Source organism: Hyperolius riggenbachi, chromosome 6 (genome assembly GCF_040937935.1).
Source record: "Hyperolius riggenbachi isolate aHypRig1 chromosome 6, aHypRig1.pri, whole genome shotgun sequence".
Classification (NCBI taxonomy): Eukaryota; Metazoa; Chordata; class Amphibia; order Anura; family Hyperoliidae; genus Hyperolius; species Hyperolius riggenbachi.
Window position 1 is genome coordinate 348257713 of NC_090651.1, and position 22359 is coordinate 348280071.

At 49.3% G+C, this 22359-nt stretch overlaps 1 protein-coding gene across 3 annotated transcripts in view; it reads right to left on the bottom strand.

Annotated features, from left to right (window-relative positions):
• MFAP2 (microfibril associated protein 2) overlaps nucleotides 1–22359 on the bottom strand; it is a 41858-nt gene that overhangs the window by 11508 nt on the left and 7991 nt on the right. For 2 of the 3 annotated variants that reach the window (XM_068243148.1, XM_068243149.1), the window contains exons 2-7: nucleotides 16708–16760; nucleotides 7749–7799; nucleotides 7619–7645; nucleotides 5550–5681; nucleotides 5084–5122; nucleotides 3795–3882 (exon numbers count right to left, since the gene is read on the bottom strand). In XM_068243148.1, coding sequence (XP_068099249.1) covers nucleotides 3795–3882; nucleotides 5084–5122; nucleotides 5550–5681; nucleotides 7619–7645; nucleotides 7749–7799; nucleotides 16708–16744 — 374 coding nt within the window. In that variant the 5' untranslated portion in view covers nucleotides 16745–16760. The remainder of the gene's footprint in view (nucleotides 1–3794; nucleotides 3883–5083; nucleotides 5123–5549; nucleotides 5682–7618; nucleotides 7646–7748; nucleotides 7800–16707; nucleotides 16761–22359) is intronic. The other variant, XM_068243150.1, reaches the window with a different exon arrangement.

A 22359-nucleotide genomic window follows, 5' to 3' on the forward strand; every position in this document is an offset into this window, starting at 1 on the left:
CACGCCTGGCACTCCTCTGCACATGCAACTACTGATTCCACCACCCCTGGCACTCCTCTGCGCATGCAACTACTGATTCCACCACGCCTGGCACTCCTCTGCGCATGCAACTACTGATTCCACCACCCCTGGCACTCCACTGCGCACGCAACTACTGATTCCACCACGCCTGGCACTCCTCTGCGCATGCAACTACTGATTCCACCACCCCTGGCACTCCACTGCGCACGCAACTACTGATTCCACCACGTCTGGCACTCCACTGCGCACGCAACTACTGATTCCACCACCCCTGGCACTCCTCTGCACATGCAACTACTGATTCCACCACCCCTGGCACTCCTCTGCGCATGCAACTACTGATTCCACCACGCCTGGCACTCCACTGCGCACGCAACTACTGATTCCACCACGCCTGGCACTCCTCTGCGCATGCAACTACCGATTCCACCACCCCTGGCACTCCACTGCGCACACAACTACCGATTCCACCCCGCCTGGCACTCCTCTGCGCACGCAACTACCGATTCCACCGCGCCTGGCACTCCACTGCGCACGCAACTACCGATTCCACCACGCCTGGCACTCCACTGCGCATGCAACTACCGATTCCACCACGCCTGGCACTCCACTGCGCATGCAACTACTGATTCCACCACGCCTGGCACTCCACTGCGCATGCAACTACTGATTCCACCACGCCTGGCACTCCACTGCGCATGCAACTACTGATTCCACCACCCCTGGCACTCCTCTGCGCATGCAACTACTGATTCCACCACGCCTGGCACTCCTCTGCGCATGCAACTACTGATTCCACCACGCCTGGCACTCCTCTGCGCATGCAACTACTGATTCCACCACGCCTGGCACTCCTCTGCGCATGCAACTACTGATTCCACCACCCCTGGCACTCCTCTGCGCATGCAACTACTGATTCCACCACGCCTGGCACTCCTCTGCGCATGCAACTACTGATTCCACCACCCCTGGCACTCCTCTGCGCATGCAACTACTGATTCCACCACCCCTGGCACTCCACTGCGCACGCAACTACTGATTCCACCACGCCTGGCACTCCTCTGCGCATGCAACTACTGATTCCACCACCCCTGGCACTCCTCTGCGCATGCAACTACTGATTCTGGCACTCCTCTGCACATGCAACTACTGATTCCACCACGCCTGGCACTCCTCTGCACATGCAACTACTGATTCCACCACCCCTGGCACTCCACTGCGCATGCAACTACTGATTCCACCACACCTGGCACTCCTCTGCGCATGCAACTACTGATTCCACCACGCCTGGCACTCCTCTGCGCATGCAACTACTGATTCCACCACGCCTGGCACTCCTCTGCGCATGCAACTACTGATTCCACCACGCCTGGCACTCCACTGCGCATGCAACTACTGATTCCACCACGCCTGGCACTCCTCTGCGCATGCAACTACTGATTCCACCACGCCTGGCACTCCACTGCGCATGCAACTACTGATTCCACCACGCCTGGCACTCCTCTGCACATGCAACTACTGATTCCACCACCCCTGGCACTCCACTGCGCACGCAACTACTGATTCCACCACGCCTGGCACTCCTCTGCGCATGCAACTACTGATTCCACCACGCCTGGCACTCCTCTGCGCATGCAACTACTGATTCTGGCACTCCTCTGCACATGCAACTACTGATTCCACCACGCCTGGCACTCCTCTGCACATGCAACTACTGATTCCACCACCCCTGGCACTCCTCTGCGCATGCAACTACTGATTCCACCACGCCTGGCACTCCACTGCGCATGCAACTACTGATTCCACCACCCCTGGCACTCGTCTGCACATGCAACTACTGATTCCACCACGCCTGGCACTCCTCTGCACATGCAACTACTGATTCCACCACCCCTGGCACTCCTCTGCGCATGCAACTACTGATTCCACCACGCCTGGCACTCCTCTGCGCATGCAACTACTGATTCCACCACCCCTGGCACTCCACTGCGCACGCAACTACTGATTCCACCACGCCTGGCACTCCTCTGCGCATGCAACTACTGATTCCACCACCCCTGGCACTCCACTGCGCACGCAACTACTGATTCCACCACGTCTGGCACTCCACTGCGCACGCAACTACTGATTCCACCACCCCTGGCACTCCTCTGCACATGCAACTACTGATTCCACCACCCCTGGCACTCCTCTGCGCATGCAACTACTGATTCCACCACGCCTGGCACTCCACTGCGCACGCAACTACTGATTCCACCACGCCTGGCACTCCTCTGCGCATGCAACTACCGATTCCACCACGCCTGGCACTCCACTGCGCATGCAACTACTGATTCCACCACGCCTGGCACTCCTCTGCGCATGCAACTACTGATTCCACCACCCCTGGCACTCCACTGCGCACACAACTACCGATTCCACCCCGCCTGGCACTCCTCTGCGCACGCAACTACCGATTCCACCGCGCCTGGCACTCCACTGCGCACGCAACTACCGATTCCACCACGCCTGGCACTCCACTGCGCATGCAACTACCGATTCCACCACGCCTGGCACTCCACTGCGCATGCAACTACTGATTCCACCACGCCTGGCACTCCACTGCGCATGCAACTACTGATTCCACCACGCCTGGCACTCCACTGCGCATGCAACTACTGATTCCACCACCCCTGGCACTCCTCTGCACATGCAACTACTGATTCCACCACGCCTGGCACTCCTCTGCGCATGCAACTACTGATTCCACCACGCCTGGCACTCCTCTGCGCATGCAACTACTGATTCCACCACGCCTGGCACTCCTCTGCGCATGCAACTACTGATTCCACCACCCCTGGCACTCCTCTGCGCATGCAACTACTGATTCCACCACGCCTGGCACTCCTCTGCGCACGCAACTACTGATTCCACCACCCCTGGCACTCCTCTGCGCATGCAACTACTGATTCCACCACGCCTGGCACTCCTCTGCGCATGCAACTACTGATTCCACCACCCCTGGCACTCCACCGCGCACGCAACTACTGATTCCACCACGCCTGGCACTCCTCTGCGCACGCAACTACTGATTCCACCACCCCTGGCACTCCTCTGCGCATGCAACTACTGATTCCACCATCCCTGGCACTCCTCTGCACATGCAACTACTGATTCCACCACGCCTGGCACTCCTCTGCGCATGCAACTACTGATTCCACCACGCCTGGCACTCCTCTGCGCATGCAACTACTGATTCCACCACGCCTGGCACTCCTCTGCGCATGCAACTACTGATTCCACCACGCCTGGCACTCCTCTGCGCATGCAACTACTGATTCCACCACCCCTGGCACTCCTCTGCGCACGCAACTACTGATTCCATCACGCCTGGCACTCCTCTGCGCACGCAACTACTGATTCCACCATCCCTGGCACTCCTCTGCGCATGCAACTACTGATTCCACAACGCCTGGCACTCCTCTGCGCATGCAACTACTGATTCCACCACGCCTGGCACTCCTCTGCGCATGCAACTACTGATTCCACCACCCCTGGCACTCCTCTGCGCATGCAACTACTGATTCCACCACCCCTGGCACTCCTCTGCGCATGCAACTACTGATTCCACCACGCCTGGCACTCCTCTGCGCATGCAACTACTGATTCCACCACGCCTGGCACTCCTCTGCAGAATGCAGCTACCAGCCCCTCAGGAAGTGTTGGGGTCTATCAGATGATCACACAAACATTCACCTCATCCTGCAGCCACACAGAGTTATAGCGCCACCTACCTGTACATGCAAATTCCACTCACGCACTGCTTGCAGGGCTTGTGTACAGAGTACAAGCGGGTGCAGGGATATTGCTCCTCTCTGCAATCTGTAAGAGGGGAAACAGAGGTTATATCTACCCCACTGTCACCCCACTATCCAGCTCTACAGCACCTCCTCCTGGGCAGACATGAATTACCACTGCGGGCAATATTCATAGTATCCAACCATAGAACCCCAATCCAGCTCTGCAGCACCCCCCTGCTCCCGGTGGTGGCTCTAGCTTTACATTTTTTTTGGGGGGGGGCTCTGATGGCTGGCTGGTGGGGCCCATTTGGGTGATAAAAATCAATGTTTGTACGGTGAGCTTTAGATACTTTGTCCCTAACTCAGGTGATAAAATGAAGACTTGCTAGTTCAGCAATGCTAGGAACCAAGTGTAAACATCACAAACAGAACTCAGAGGCTTTTGAGCAGAGCAGATTGCCCGAATGATGGTGCTATTATGGAAGAAAAGTTACTGACAGATGTACTTGGCTAGTTGGCTGGTATGCTTTAATCCTTACTTGCTAGCAAGCTGCTCCTATGTGGACAGATCACAGATAAATCATTCCAGCCCCCAGCCTGTATCTCACTAGTAAGACAGGGTTGGCGGGTGTTGTCCAGAAATGGATCAAGATGAAACCGGCCCTAGGCAAGGTAGCAGTTTTTGCCCGACAATGATGGTCACCTGGCTTTTTTTTAGTAAGATATGGCATCCACCAGGCCCCTAGACTCTCCAGGCCCAAGGCAACTGCCTAGGTTTGCTTTGTGGAGGATCCTGCTCTGGTGTTGTCACACCCCTCCAGGGGCACTTTTTCCCCTTCTGGTTTACTTTAAGGACCAACTCCATCAAAAACATCTTTTCATGTTTCAGGTACAGGCGGGATTTGTCAAATGTTGTCTGTCTGTTAGTGCTTTCTATGGCCACACAAGTGAGGATTTATCCCACTTCCAGCCTTCTGCAGGGCAGACAATATGTGACAATACGGCAACAGGGATGTAGACAGCAGTAAAAACATGATGTTGAGCCCTACTCCTCTGTTCCGCCTGTGTTCATCTGACGCCACCTCGCATGCTGTTCATTGTGAATTTGTGAGATTTATAAGATCCACGAAAGGGGAGTGGCATTCTAACCAATGTGGCTAACGACAGCAACACACACCGAATGGGGTCCGGACGTTTCCTTTCTACCAACTGCCATAAAAAGTCTGAGGGGAGGGGCGTTGGGCTCTCATAAGGATTATATAAAGGAATTATGCTGTACTCACCCAGGGGTCCCGGCTCGGTGGGCTCTGTCTGATATGGATCTGCAGGAAGACAAACAAAAAGTTAATAAAGTGCAAAGACAGAATAAGACAATTTTCATCTGTGGTGACATCTGGGGCGAGTTGTCCTCACATGGCAGAGAGCAGAGAACACAGTGAGGCTTTGGCCAGAAAGATCTATGAAAATCTGGTGTGAGGACCCCGATGCCACTGATAGAATAATCCAGGTCACTCATGCATTTTCCAATATTGTAGTCCCCACAATGGGCACCACTTCTTTGTTCCTCCCCTTCATAGAACAGAACGCTGTCAATTAAGGTCGGTCCAATGATTTTTCTCAAAGTGATCGCTCTAGGGCGATATTTAGTGTCCATGGTTTCAGAGGCAAGAATGGAACTGGAGAAACGGGTTGAAGGCTGAAGTATATTTATAAGTCAGAAGAAACTGACTGACTATCTGACATGCTTACCGAAGGTGGGGACAGCGATGACCTGCTGCTGACCCTGCTGTTGTTGCTGAGGGACGAATGGGTACTGGTCTGGGCTCTGTTCATGGTCCGGCTGGGTCAGAACATGAAATCCTGTCTGGATCTGCTGCTGGTCTGCAAAAGAGCCAAACACCCAACATCAACAGCCGAGCACAACACCCAACATCAACAGCTGAACACAACCACCACCAACAGCAGCAGCTAAACATAACCACCACCAACAGCAGCAGCTAAACACAACACCCAGCATCAACAGCCAAACAAAGCACCCAACATCAACAGCTAAAACACAATACCCTAGCTAAAGTGAGTCTATACAGCACCATATAGAGGACTCCCTACACCCCATAGAATCCACGCCTTTGATCACATGGTATCGGGTGGCTGCTTCCAGGGGTATCCTAGCCAGGCAACCTTCTTACATATATGGTGGTCACGCCGCAAAATCTCTCGATTCTGGAATAAAATCATACAAATTATCTCTGTAGTTCTCCATAAAGCAATTCCTAAGGATCCCTGGATAATCTTGCTGGGTCATAAACCAGCAGCCACCGGACACCCTGAGCACCGCCTAATGCAATATATATATTATTGCCACCAAAACCTGCGTAGCCATCAATTGGCATACTAGAATCCTGTTAGTATCCAATGTAATTAAGAGGGTCGACGAAGCCATGATCTCAGAGAAAATCAATGCTAGATTGGCAGACAAAACAGAAATATTTCTGAAGACTTGGACCCCTTGGATAGACTACAGAGGATGTTCTACCACTAGTATTGTATCATAACCATTCTCAGTAGTCCCACCTTCCACCATCCTGAGCCTGCCTGATAAATCACCACCTACTCAAACTGAACCCCTGACAAACCAAACTAATTCATATTCACCATTTGAACCCCAAATGAGGACCAGTGGACACCCCCATATCTGTTCATATATGTGAATATTCTTTCCTATATATTTCTCAATTGTATTTGTACCAGCATCTATGGACTATACTACATTATGATGCAATGACATGTTAATTGTTTGTTTACTACGCACAGTTTGATCCCTGTTATACTGACCATGCTATTTTCTACCATACTTCTCTTCTGTAATAATGTTGGTCACTATTATGCCTGTTAAACTTGATTTCTCTATCAATAAAGATAGGTTTGAGAACTAAAACACAACACCCAATATCAACAGCTGAACACAACACCCAACATCAACAGCTGAACACAACACCCAACATCAACAGCTGATTACAGCACCCAACATCAACGGCTAAACACAGCACCCAACATCAATGGCTAAACACAGCACCCAACATCAATGGCTAAACACAGCACCCAACATCAATGGCTAAACACAGCACCCAACATCAATTGCTAAACACAGCACCCAACATCAATGGCTAAACACAGCACCCAACATCAATGGCTAAACACAGCACCCAACATCAATGGCTAAACACAGCACCCAACATCAACAGCTGAACACAACACCCAACATCAACGGCTGAACACAACACCCAACATCAATGGCTAAACACAGCACCCAACATCAACGGCTGTACACAACAAAAGCAGCTAAACAACACCCAACATCAACAGCTAAACACCACCAAACATCAACGGCTGTACACAACAAAAGCAGCTAAACACCACCAAACATCAACGGCTAAACACCACCAAACATCAACGGCTAAACACCACCAAACATCAACGGCTAAACACCACCAAACATCAACGGCTAAACACCACCAAACATCAATGGCTAAACACCACCAAACATCAATGGCTAAACACCGCACCCAACATCAGCAGCTGAACACAACAGCAGCTAAACACAACACCCAACATCAACAGCTAAAAACCACCAAACAACAACGGCTAAACACAACACCCAACATCAGTGGCTAAACACCACCAAACATCAACAGCCGAACACAACACCCAACAGCAGCAGCTAAACACAACACCAAACAACATTGAGCAGCCTACAGGGGGTGCCACAATGCAGGGAGGAAAGCAGAAACTAACAAGGCCCCATATCATGTGCTTACCATCATAGTCGTAGTAATAGGGAGCTTCTGAAAGAAAACACAATAAGATGAGAAACATTCCTCTTGAAAATGTGACCATATAATTGTCCTGTGCCACGCATGTTCCCGTCTGCCCTGATATGTGTCTCACCTGTGACGGTGTCATACTGAGGAGGGTCTTCAAACTGCTGTGCCAAAATCCCTGTAAGTACCAAAGGGGAGGGGGGACAGAAGACAGGAGAAAGTAGAGAGAGGAGGTGGGGAATATGAGAGAGTGTAGAGAAGGGGGGGGGGGGGGATGGAGGGGGAGATAGGGAGATGGCAGAGAGAGAGAGAGAGAGAGAGAGAGAGAGAGAGAGAGAGAGAATGTGGAGAGAAGGGTGGTACAGAGGAGAGAGAGATAGGAGCAGAATATACAAGATTACATAAATAAAATAAAGTAAAATATATATATATATTATTATAAATGCAATAGTTTAATTACTCGATCGCGCAACAATGGCTGAACGGATTTGAATGAAATTTGGCGCACACATTACCTGGAACAACATATTGGATACTTTTTATCCCCATAACCAAAAAGGGGCAAATACAAATTTCACTGGGAAAATGTAAACTGCAGCCATTCTTACTCTATTAAAGAAAACCTGTACTGAGAAAAACCTCTCCTGGGAGGTACTAGCCTCCAGATCCTATTGAGGCTTCCCCCGTCGTCCTCGGTCCCACGGTGGCGGGGATAAGGCTGCCCGAACAGCGGGGATGTAAATATTTACCTTCCCGGCTCCAGCGCAGGCGCAGTATCGGCTCTCCGCTCGGAAATGTCGGGCCGTTCTACTGCGCAGGCGCTAGCCTCCTGCTCCTACGCAGTATAGCGGACCCGACGGAGATCGGCTATTTTTGCCTATCTCCATGCGGAAAGCTGCAACAGCGCCCCCGCTGGAGCCAGGAAAGGTAAATAATTCAGCGCTTATCAGGCATGTCGAGGGAGGATTCCGGGACACTTCAGGGAGCCAGTGCTGGACTGCCTGCAGCTACAGGGGAGTGGGAAGCCTCATTAGGACCCTAAGGGCTCGTTTCCACCAGGAGCGGTGCGATGCGGCTACATAGCCGCATCGTACTGCAGGTGTCCTGAAACACATGCACGGCAATGGAAGAGTTTCCACTGCGTGCATGTTATGCGGAGTGGTGCGGTGTGATCCAAGAATGTGCAGCATGTTGCAGATTCTCGTACGGCCGCATCCGCCCGCAGCCACGTCCTATCACTTCAATACATTTCCGCATCGGGAGATGCGGAAGAGATGCGGGCGGTGGCGGAAGTGATGCGATGCGGCTAGGTAGCCGCGTTCGCATCACTTTGCAGTGGAAACGGGCCCCAAGGCTTCCCCCTCCCGAGGGGAGTACCCCACAGGGGAACTTTTTTTTTGTTACAGGTTCTCTTTAATGCCAGGGTTCTCAAACTTTGCCCAGTTGGTCACTGGGTGAGTGGGAATAATAGTCAGAAAAGTGGGTGGAGCCTACAAAAGTTAATCAAAATTCACCTACTGATTTTCAAGAGGAATATTTAATTGCTGCCATTCTTGCACTGTTAATAGCACAGGCCTCAAACCTGGTACAGTTGGTCTTCAGGTGACTGGGGTTTAAATTCAGAAAAGGGGGTGGAGCCACAACCAATCAGATTTGTTTCATTTCAGTGCAAATTATTGATGCCAAAGACCACAAAGCTCACAAACTAGGTCATTGAGTAATTAAGTAATTGTGTGTTAGGGTTAGGAAAAGTGAGTGGTGCAAACAGCAGCCAAATACATACCCGGGCAATGCCGGGCCGTGGGTGTGCGTGTGTGTAAAACACACACTCACTGGCCACTAGGGATGGTCTGGAATTGAAAATCAGAAATTTGAAAAATTGGCCTGCGATGTACGCTCCCGGCAACGTGGGCGAGGTGTTGGGTTCAGCTGTTGATGTTGGGTGTTGTGTTTGGCTGTTGATGTTGGGTGTTGTGTTAAGCCGTATGTACCAGTTTGAAAAATCGGCCTGTGCAGTACGCTCCTGGCAACATGATCGAGGACGGGCACGGCCGGGGCCACGCAGGCGCCCTGGCCAGTCGCTCAAAAACGAAACTTAGCTGTGGCGAGGGACCGGAGGATTGTACGGAGATGGCGTGGGCACAGGGCCATTGCAGGGGGCCGGTAGAAGCCTCAGGTAAGTGAAAGGTTATAGACGTGGATGCGGCGGCAGCCCCAGAACCGCCTATTGCCTGATGTAACTCTCTTGAGCACTAGAGCTTCACAGGCTGCCACCAGAATCATTTTCCACTCCTCTATGATGAAGCTGGTGGATGTGAGGGAGCTTGCGCTCCTCCACCTTCCGTTTGAGGACGCCCCACAGATGCTCAATAGAGTTTAGGTCTGGAGAAATGCTTAGCCAGTCCAGCACCTTTACCTGCAGTTTCTCTAGCAAGGCAGTGATCATCTTGGAGGCATGTTTGGGGTCTTTATCATGGTCTTATACTGCCCCGCGGCCCAGTTTCTGAAGGGAGGGGATCATGCTCAGCTTCAGTATGTCACAATATATGTTATCATTCATGGTTCCCTCAATGAACTGTAGCTCCCCAGTGCCAGCAGCGCTCATGCAGCCCAAACATGACACTCCCACCACCATGCTTCACTGTGGGCAAAACACACTTGTCTTTGTACTCCTTACCTGGTTCTTGCCACACATGCTTGATACCATCCGAGCCAAATAAGTTTATCTTGATCTCATCAGATAAACAGGACGTTTCCTGTAATCCATGACCTTACCCAACACACACCATACAATCTTGGTTGTTCAATCTTACCACTTTCATGTAGTATAAGAGCTTATCCAATCAATCATGCAGGGTATTTTCAATCTGTTGGCCCTTATACTACATAGATTTGGTAAATCTGTACAACCAAGATGGTATGGTGTGTGGTTATTAGCCTGCTTGTCTTCAGAAAATACCAAATATAACACACCTGCTCCCCATTCACTCCTAAAACCTTGTAACACTAACAAGTCACATAACCCTGGGGAGGAAAAATGTCCAATTGGGCAGAATTTTTAAAATTCAAAAAAGTCTTGTCTTTTCATGTTACCGTTCACATTGGAAAAAACGTTCCAGAGCAAAATGTTTTAACACCTCTTAAAGCTTGTAGCCTCCCTGGTGGTAAGGATGAGGCTGACTCGTTAAAAAAAACTTTCTACAAACGGTATGGACGAGTTAGCTTCGCCAACGCTGAAAACTGGCCTGGAAAGAGTTATAATGGTGTATGTGCACCACCTACTGGCAGTAGGTAGATATTACAACATTACAGAAAATGCAGTTCTGGAATCTAACACCATACTGTATATTGTACAGAGAATGACACTTACTGCCACACTGGTCTGAACTCGGCCATGACGAACTAGAACGACCACCATGGCTAAGAGTTGTGCAGCAGACCAGAGTGTATGCAGCGGCCCAATGATGATCCCTAAAGATCTGTATCTATGTCTAAGCATGACCCAACCGCATTGTTCTTGGCACCTCCCCACCCGCTGGAAGCCGCTCCATCAGATGCGCTTGTCGTCCTTTTGCCCTCCGCGCATCGCAACAGAGGCGTCATCAGCCAAAGGCGACAGTGCACTAACAACACTATACAGAAGTGTCACCAGCCTTTGCACATGACGTGTCTTTTGCTATGCAAGGTGGAGCAGAGAAACCATGAGCGTGTGTAGTGGAGAAGTTTATGGTGGTGGGATCAGCGAGAACAATGCTATTGTGCTGTGCTCGGGCAATGCTAAACATCTAACACGCCGGCTCTGCATGCAATCGTGCGCCTAATGTAGTCACGCTGTAGTCTGACCATAATGACCAATCCCACCATGGCAGTTGTTATGGTGCACCACTCAGAGTTCAGACCAGCGTGTGTATTGACCTTTGGGGCTGGTTCAGGCGGATGTCTCAATCACCTGCCCAGTGTCTCGTCCAAATGCTTTTCTGCAAGCAATTCAATGGCGATTCCCAGTGATCATCATTTTTCATCCCGCAGGAGGACACCAGAGTGCGGTGCTGATGGACCCCAGAATGACCAGACCCCCTGCTGCTTCCAGACAGTGGAAAAAAAATAAAGATCAAAATGCTGCTTTTCCATAAACAGCGGTAAATGTCGTGCAAGTGTATGTGTGAACTGGCCCTTAGTTGTACCACACAAGAGAGATGTTTTAGGTAAAGACTGGACAGTATTTATTTCTGTATCTGTAGATTTATTTCTTCATCCATTTTTGAGGAGGATTTTTAGGTAGGCAGGGCCGGCGCTACCATAGAGACAAAGGGGGCAATTGCCCCAGGGCCCCATAGCCTTTGGGGGCCCCCCCAAGGTATGGGCCCCCTCACTTCCAACTATGGTGACCCATGAGAGTGGGGATGCTGTGTGTACACTCTGTATAGGAAAACGAGGAGGTGAATAATAGGAACCCCCCAAAAATTTTCGGGGACATATTATGGACACCTAATGATATTATGTGATGGGGAAGGGGGGGGGGGGGTTGGATCAGGCATGGCAGATGGCTCAGGGGCCCTGGGAATTATTTGGTTGCAAGAGGGGCATCATGGGGATCTCCCAAGTGATTTTTGCCCCAGGGCCCCACTGTAGCTTGAACCGGCCCTTATCGTAGGATGCAATCCTTTTCCCTTCAGGTGAGTTAGAACTAGCGCTGTTGATACGCATTGCGCGCAACTTCCTATCGTAATGCCGTGCGTCATACCGTGTACATGAAATTGTGTTCATGCACGCCTTAGCTAGTGTGAAAGTGCCCTTAAGGGTGCACTCACTTAGGTTACCACCAGTTTAGACATTAATGGCTGTGTGTGGAGTTATTTTGATGGGATAGCAAGTTTACAGCTATACAAGTTGAACACTGACTACTTGTATCAAAGAGTCATATCTTCAGTGTTGTCCCAAGAAATATTTACAACAATGCAAGAGATGTACAACAGTGTGTGAGATACTGTACCTTCGTATTCACACGAAAACAATTTGACATGAGAACTACTATGCATGCAGCTCCCACGCATATACAGAATAAGAGCAGATACTGAGAATTACACCCGGCATACAGGACAAGAGAAGTCATACTGTGCAGCCTCCATACATACAGGATAAGAGCAGATACTGAGAATTACACCCGGCATACATGACAAGAGAAGCCATACTGTGCAGCCTCCATACATACAGGATAAGAGCAGATACTGAGAATTACACCCGGCATACAGGACAAGAGAAGCCATACTGTGCAGCCTCCATACAGGACAAGAGAAGTCATACTGTGCAGTCTCCATACATACAGAATAAGAGCAGATACTGAGAATTACACCCGGCATACAGGACAAGAGAAGCCATACTGTGCAGCCTCCATACATACAGAATAAGAGCAGATACTGAGAATTACACCCGGCATACAGGACAAGTGAAGCCATACTGTGCAGCCTCCATACATACAGGATAAGAGCAGATACTGAGAATTACACCCGGCATACATGACAAGAGAAGCCATACTGTGCAGCCTCCATACATACAGGATAAGAGCAGATACTGAGAATTACACCCGGCATACAGGACAAGAGAAGCCATACTGTGCAGCCTCCATACAGGACAAGAGAAGTCATACTGTGCAGTCTCCATACATACAGAATAAGAGCAGATACTGAGAATTACACCCGGCATACAGGACAAGAGAAGCCATACTGTGCAGCCTCCATACATACAGAATAAGAGCAGATACTGAGAATTACACTTGGCATACAGGACAAGAGAAGCCATACTGTGCAGCCTCCATACATACAGAATAAGAGCAGATACTGAGAATTACACTTGGCATACAGGACAAGAGAAGTCATACTGTGCAGCCTCCATACATACAGAATAAGAACATATACTGAGAATTACACTTGGCATACAGGACAAGAGAAGCCATACTGTGCAGCCTCCATACATACAGAATAAGAGCAGATACTGAGAATTACACCTGGCATACAGGACAAGAGAAGTCATACTGTGCAGCCTCCATACATACAGAATAAGAGCGGATACTGAGAATTACACCCGGCATACAGGACAAGAGAAGTCATACCGTGCAGCCTCTATACATACAGAATAAGAGCAGATACTGAGAATTACACTTGGCATACAGGACAAGAGAAGCCATACTGTGCAGCCTCCATACATACAGAATAAGAGCAGATACTGAGAATTACACCCGGCATACAGGACAAGAGAAGCCATACTGTGCAGCCTCCATACATACAGAATAAGAACAGATACTGAGAATTACACACGGCATACAGGACAAGAGAAGTCATACTGTGCAGCCTCCATACATACAGAATAAGAACAGATACTGAGAATTACACACGGCATACAGGACAAGAGAAGCCATACTGTGCAGCCTCCATACATACAGAATAAGAGCAGATACTGAGAATTACACCCGGCATACAGGACAGGAGAAGTCATACTGTGCAGCCTCCATACATACAGAATAAGAACAGATACTGAGAATTACACTTGGCATACAGGACAAGAGAAGCCATACTGTGCAGCCTCCATACAGAATAAGAGCAGATACTGAGAATTACACCCGGCATACAGGACAGGAGAAGTCATACTGTGCAGCCTCCATACATACAGAATAAGAGCAGATACTGAGAATTACACCCGGCATACAGGACTAGAGAAGCCATACTGTGCAGCCTCCATACATACAGAATAAGAGCAGATACTGAGAATTACACTTGGCATACAGGACAAGAGAAGCCATACTGTGCAGCCTCCATACATACAGAATAAGAGCAGATACTGAGAATTACACCCGGCATACAGGACAAGAGAAGCCATACTGTGCAGCCTCCATACATACAGAATAAGAACAGATACTGAGAATTACACACGGCATACAGGACAAGAGAAGTCATACTGTGCAGCCTCCATACATACAGAATAAGAGCGGATACTGAGAATTACACCCGGCATACAGGACAAGAGAAGTCATACCGTGCAGCCTCTATACATACAGAATAAGAGCAGATACTGAGAATTACACTTGGCATACAGGACAAGAGAAGCCATACTGTGCAGCCTCCATACATACAGAATAAGAGCAGATACTGAGAATTACACCCGGCATACAGGACTAGAGAAGCCATACTGTGCAGCCTCCATACATACAGAATAAGGCTAGGGCCACACTAGCTCCGGGTGCGGGACGCATCCGCTGTCCGGGCTCCGATTTTCAAAAACCGGAACGCAAACTGATCCGTGCTGCCTTTTTTGCAGCACATGTTCTGGATCCGTTTGCGTTTTTTTTTTTTTTTTTGCTAAAGGGGTTAGCAGCCAGGACGGGGGGCTGCGGGGAAAGCGGCGGCCAGGGGGGTCGCCTCCCCCCCCTTGCTCACCTGGGTGCCCCCCGTCCCCGCTCCCCCTCCAGCTCGCCCATAATGTAATAAATTGTACCTAAGGAGGTTCGGCGAGCCGGGCACTTCCGCCCACACCGCTCGAGTCACTTCCTGCAATGCCGCCCTCTGTATGTCAGTGGGCGGCATCACAGGAAGTGACTCGAGCGGTGTGGGCGGAAGTGCCCGGCTCGCCGAACCTCCTTAGGTACAATTTATTACATTATGGGCGAGCTGGAGGGGGAGCGGGGACGGGGGGCACCCAGGTGAGCAAGGGGGGGGGAGGCGACCCCCCTGGCCGCCGCTTTGCCCGCAGCCCCCCCCCCCGTCCTGGCTGCTACTCCCTCCAGCATGGCGGCCCCATCCTTCACCAAGGGACACTGGAAACTGATCCGTTTCCAGTGTCCCAAAATGTCAGTGAAGAGGGAGGCCCGTTTCTCCATTGATTTTCACTACCCGTACGTGTATACGGGTCCGTGAAAAATGCTGCAAGTCCGGACTCTGCGTTCCGGGTTTAAAAACGTATTCCGCGGATCGCACGCGGATACGTTTTTACCTTGAGTGTGTGCTGTTCCTATTTTTAACATTGGTATCCGTGGCTCAGTTTTTTGTCCGGGACAAAAAAATGTAGCTACGGATACGTTTTTAAAGAGAACCTGAGGTGTGTTTAAAGAATGTTATCTGCATACAGAGGCTGGATCTGCCTATACAGCCCAGCCTCTGTTGCTATCCCAAACCCCCCTAAGGTCCCCCCTGCACTCTGCAATCCCTCATAAATCACAGCCGTGCTGTGAGGCTGTGTTTACATCTGTAGTGTCAGTCTCAGCTGTTCCCCCGCCTCCTGCATAGCTCCGGTCCCTGCCCCTGTCCCTTCCCTCCAATCAGCAGGGAGGGAAGGGATGCAGGCGGGGACTGGAGTTCTGCAGGAGGCAGGGAGAGCAGCAGACTGACACTATAGAGATAAACACAGCCAGCTCTGACAAGCTGTTTGTCAGCAGCGTGGCTGTGATTTATGAGGGATTGCAGAGTGCAGGGGGACCTTAGGGGGGTTTGGGATAGCAACAGAGGCTGGGCTGTATAGGCAGATCCAGCCTCTGTATGCAGATAATATTCTTCAAACCCCCCTCGGGTTCTCTTTAAAGCAAGTGTGAACTAGCCCTAAGAGCAGATGCTGAGAATTACACCCGGCATACAGGACAAGAGAATCCATACTATGCAGCCTCCATACATACAGGATAAGAGCAGATACTGAGAATTACACCCGGCATACAGGACACGAGAAGTCATACCGTGCAGCCTCCATACATACAGAATAAGAACAGATACTGAGAATTACACCCGGCATACAGGACAGGAGAAGTCATACTGTGCAACCTCCATACATACAGAATAAGAGCAGATACTGAGAATTACACTTGGCATACAGGACAAGAGAAGCCATACTGTGCAGCCTCCATACATACAGAATAAGAGCGGATATTGAGAATTATACCTGGCATACAGGACAAGAGAAGTCATACTGTGCAGCCTCCATACATACAGAATAAGAGCAGATACTGAGAATGACACTGGTCACAGACAGTGAGAGAAGTGGCACTGCGCACACACAGTGGGTTGTCTTAGCAGTCACAGCAGGGAAGGGATGGGGAGGGGTCTCACCATGAGCGCACAGGAGGAGGAGTGCTGGGATACACATAGCTGCCGAGATGGATCTGAAAGACATAAAGATGATTTTACAATGATCAGCTCAGTTGTACATGAGGGGCAGTAAGCTGAATGTAGAGTCCCATCTACACAGACAGAATTAAACAGAAAGTGTCTATAGAGGCACAGCACACATCAGCCTCTCCCCATGATTTCACCACTTATGTGGTTTCATACAGTAGATCTACGTGGAGCAGGACTCCAATTCCTGCCCAGCCACGTAGATAAATGTCAATGGCACCTCTGCTCCCGCTCGGGTACTCGACGCCACCCCTTATGCTGGATAAACACCATGCGTTTCTGCGTTCGTTGCGTCCGTCGATACGCATCGATTCGATTATTTCCGACATGTCCGATTCACGTTTCGATGGATCGTTAGGTCGATTTGCCATACTTTACATGGCAATCGAACTAAAAATCATTGAAATGCGTTCAGAAATGCTCGGAAATAATCGAATCGACGCGTATCGACGGACGCATTCGACGCGGAAGCGCATGGTGTGTATCCAGCATTAGAGCGGAGATGAATGAGTGGGAAAGCAATTCAGATGCTGCAATCATTTTTAACTTCTGTAGTAACAAGTCCACACATTTCTTCCTGTTAGCGTACTTCTAGTACGCCAATAGGAAATAATGTGCGAGGACATTAGGTGGCCAAATAGTAAAATTACATCAACCTTCTTTTTTGTAATAAAAAGACCCATCATTACATTTAAAATTCACACACACACTACACACACACCACACACACCACACACACACACACTACACACACACACATTACACACACACACTACACACACACACACACACACACACACTACCTAAATAAATAGTTACCTAAATAAAATTAAAAAATAGTTACCTTAGGGCAGCCTTTCTCAACCTTTTTATCCTGGAGGAACCCTGCAAATAACTTTTGGATCTCAAGGAACCCCAGCAAACAATTTCTTGATCTTGAGGAACCCCTGCGTTTATTTTGCAGGAAGCATGGTCTTTAAAAGGAGAAACAAAAGTTTGCTTTCCTAAAACAGAAAGAATTTGCGATAATTCAGGTTGGAGTGAGCTCGAGATGTCTCCCAGACACCACTGCTGAATATATGCAAATTAACCATTGTACCCTTTGAAGCTAAACACACCTCCAGAACCGCTGGAATGCAATGATGAGGTTAGGCTGTATAAATACACTGCCCTCTATGACACTGTCACTCATTATACTGTCTCCTTATCCTAGGCTTTTTATTAATGTGCTCATTATTATTCTGACCCCTAATTTACTGCTTCTTTTTACAGTATCCCATAATCTAATGTGCTCTATTATACTTCCCTCACGATGGGGGAAAATACCAAGGAACCTGTGTATTGTAGCAATAAATGGCCACCATTCACCGATATTCACCGTCTTGCTACTTCAGAGTTGGACGTGAATTAAGAATTAGCGAACATTTCTCATAGCTGGTTTGTCCCGGAGTAACTCCATAATCTCCAGCGACTCCCTGCAGCTATAGCTGTCTGATGTGTCCAGAAATCGGGACACCTGCCCAAACCTGCGGGAGAGACTCAGAGCCAATCATTGCGCCTGACCGCACTCAACACAGAGGAGAGCCTGACCGCATTTTACTCACAGCCATATAAAACGTGCCCATCTTCCGACAGGTACCTCCCCTCAATGGGTGAGTGCACGATCGTGTAAGACAAGAAATCAAATGTCCTCCTGTATCCATTGTCACCACCTCCAGAAGGTGCCTAACCCTGGTGCATCAAGGGGGAAGCTGAACTGTATCCATCCAGCACTGGGGAAAAGGTGGTGATAAGGGCAGCATGGAAGCGTAGTGAATAGCACTCTCACCTTGCAGCGCTGGATCTATCTGCATGGAGTTTGTACGGTCTCCCTGTGTCTGTGTGGGTTTCCTCACACATCCCAAAAACATACAGATAAATTGGCTTCCCCCTAATTGGCCCTAGACTACAATGGACGTATGACTATGGCAGGATTACAATACAATAATATTTCTATAGCGCTTTTCTCCCATAGGACTCAAAGCGCTTAGGCTCTCTCAGATTCAGTAATTGGTAGGATGAAGTATTCACACAACAAAAGTTATATTTCTGCAAATGCCAGACTGAACAGGTGGGTTTTCAGTCTGGATTTAAACACGTCCAGGGATGGAGCTGTCCTGATCTGTTGAGGTAAGGAGTTCCAAAACGTAGGGGCAGCATGACAGAAGGCTCTGGGACCAAAAGTTTCCAAGTGGACTCTGGGTATGACTAGATTATTAGAACCTGTTGATCTGAGAATGCGGGGATTGCTACGTAGCTGCAACATATCTTTCATGTATCCAGGGCCTAGATTATTCAGGGATTTAAATGTCAGTAGGCCGATCTTGAATAGGACCCTCCATTCTATAGGTAGCCAGTGAAGGGAGTGCAGGACTGGCGTTATGTGGCAGTGACGGGGTTGGTTGGTTAGCAGTCTGGCAGCAGTATTCTGTATCAGCTGTAGACGGTACAAGGCCTTTTTTGGAAGGCCAGTGTAGAGAGCATTGCAGTAGTCCAGTCGGGATGTGATGAAGGCGTGGACTAAGGTTGGCAGATCTTCTGGGGGGATGAGGTGCTTGATTTTTGCAATGTTCTTGAGGTAAAAATAGGATGTTTTCACCACAGCAGAGATTTGAGTTCTGAAGTTTAAATCCCAATCAATTAGAACTCCCAAGCTACGCACATGATCAGAGCTGCGCAGATCCGTGCCTCCTATTCCCAGTGGTGAAGACTGCAAGTTAAGTTGTTTTGTTATCATGCTCTGCCCTCCAATCAGAAGGACTTCAGTTTTGTCTGCATTTAGTTTCAGCCAGTTGTCATTCATCCATTTCTGTAGTTCACGTAAGCAGGCGTTTATAGTTAGAGTTGGGTCTCTCACACCAGGCTTGAAGGAAAGATATAGTTCAGTGTCGTCTGCATAGCAGTGGTATGTCAGGCCATGTGTTTGGATTAGTTTTCCCAGCGGTAACATGTAAATCGTGAAAAGCAGGGGAGAGAGGATTGAGCCCTGGGGCACCCCATACTTAAGTGATACAGGGGTGGACAGGAAGGGCCCCATAGACACTTTGTGGGTTCTGCCACTCAAGAAGGATTGAACCACTGAAGAACTATGCCATCAATGCCGCAGTTTTCCTGTAGCCTGTTTATCAAGATGTCATGGTCAACTGTATCAAAGGCTGCAGAAAGGTCTAGCAGTATGAGGATCGAGCACTCTCCTCTGTCTCTTGCCATGAGCAGGTGGTTGCATATTTGGATGAGGGCAGTTTCAGTGCTGTGGTGTTTCCTGAAGCCAGACTGGAATGGGTCATAACTGTTGTTTTGTAGGATTTTGGCTTCTAGCTGGAGGTAAACAGCTTTTTCAATTAGCTTGCCAGGAAGGGGAGGTTAGAGACAGGTCTGTAGCTGGGAGGGTTTTTTGAGGAAAGGCCTGATGATTGCTTCCTTCAGTAAAGCAGGAAATATCCCTGATTTTAAGGAACAGTTAATTTTTAGGAATACCGGTACGAACAGGTCGGGGCAGTTCAACATGAACGGTGTTGGGCCAGGATCCAGGTCACAGGTAGTTAGGCGGACGTGAAGGAGGATGCTTGATGTGACTTCTTCATCAATTTCTTTGAAGTTTGACCAAGGTGTTACATTGTCTCTGCTAATGGTCTTCGGCGCTATATTAGGCTCAGATGCTGTAAGTTGGATGGCGGACCTTATAGCGGAGACTTTGTCTGTGAAGAAATGGGCAAATTGGTCACGGAGGTCCTTTGAAGACTCGATATTAAGTTTTTGACATGCCGGGTTGCAGAGTTTTTCCACTGTGGGGAACAGTTGGGCTGGTTTAACTGCATTTGCAATCTCTTGTGATAGAAAGGATGATTTTTTTCCTGTGATTACCTTTTGGTAGCTCTTCAAGTGGAGGATTAAGGCATGTTTGGATTGTAAGCTCCTCTGAGGACAGTCAGTGACATGACTATGTACTCTGTACAGTGCTGCAGAAGATGTCAGTGCTATATAAATGAATAGTAATATGGTGGTGCAATAGAATATGGAGCGATTCCCCTGCTCCTATACATTAGAATGTAAACGCTTCCAAAATGCTGCATGTCCTGCGATTGTGATTTGCCTAAACCTCAATCGTTCCAGTGGGATCTGCTCCATTCACTTTCATCGGCAAAGCGTTTTGGGAAATCGCTAGCGATTGAAAGCAATCCCAAAATCCTGCCAAAAACACTTTAGTGGGTCCCAAAATGTATTTCTCCGATTATCCATATTGGGAATGCCACCTTACATTTCAACCTATTTTGTATATTATTGAGGGGGGGGGTGGAGGCAAGGCAGGACCTGTAATCTCCCATCTTTTGCACGCACACAGTGTTTTCCTGCACACCCATAGATTCAGGATATGGGGGCAGTCACTGTTCAGTTCTGCGGGTCCCATCAGCGAGGCCCAGTCATGTCTAGCTACAGCCTACAGTACGTCCCTAAATCCATTTGCTCATTTCACTTGTGTGAGGCCAAGAGGTGAGGAAATGATGGAGTTCCTCTGCACAGGGTGGAGGTGAGAAGTCACAGCAGATCCCTCAGGCAGCAGAGCAGAGCCTGACTCCATGTATCGTGTGCCCAGGAGCTGACACTCCACTCCCAGATGTGCAGCCAGACAGCCCCGAGCAGCAGTCAGATGATGTAGGCAGATCAGACAGCTGGAGAACAGCCAGTCCAGGAATTCAGCAAGTTCAGACAAGACCCCCAGAGTGTGGTGAGATCCGATTACTGTGAGACCTCGGGACACAACTGGCTGCCTCTCCACACACACCGCAGACTCAGGAAACCGCTGGCATACAGGCAGCCAATCATAAACCACCCCCAGATCTGAATGAGCCCCCCAGCACACCGTGCCTTTGTGCCAGAGTATAAACCTGCTAACTCCCTTATCCTGCTGGATTCCGGGAACGGTGACTCAAAGAAATGGGGCATAATGATTCATTTTACTGCCTGTCCTGAGGAAAAACTGTGGCCTTCACTATAACAGCTTTTCTCTTTCGACACAATCTACACCCCTAAAACCTCCACATTCCACACTGCTCCCTAACTTCACTAATGCCCAGGGCCGGATTTACCATAAGGCACTGTAGGCACGTGCCTACAGGCGCCTGATGTTTGAAAAACGGCTCACTCCCCTCGACAAGTACCTTCTTCCCTAGTTACGTATGCAGAGTCTTGAGCAGAGTATAAATGAGAGGTTACTCTCTCAGCTCTCTGCATTTAACTGACAAGCTCTCCCTTCAGTCAGGGGCACATCTAGCTACTTCAGGGGTCTCAAACTCAATTTACCTGGGGGCCGCAGGAGGCAAAGTCAGGATGAGGCTGGGCCGCATAAGGAATTTCACAATCACAGCGCATCGCCACCTCTGCCCGCCCCTCTCACTCTTCCTTCACAGAGAGGGGCGGGGAGAGGCGGCGATTGACGTCAGGAGGGGCAGAGCTGAAGCTGAAAGCTCTGCCCCTTCCAGGAAATGCCGGTGGATTGCCCCCCGGGCGATTTGGGGGCTCTGCAGCCCTCGTTTAGCGGCGGGGATG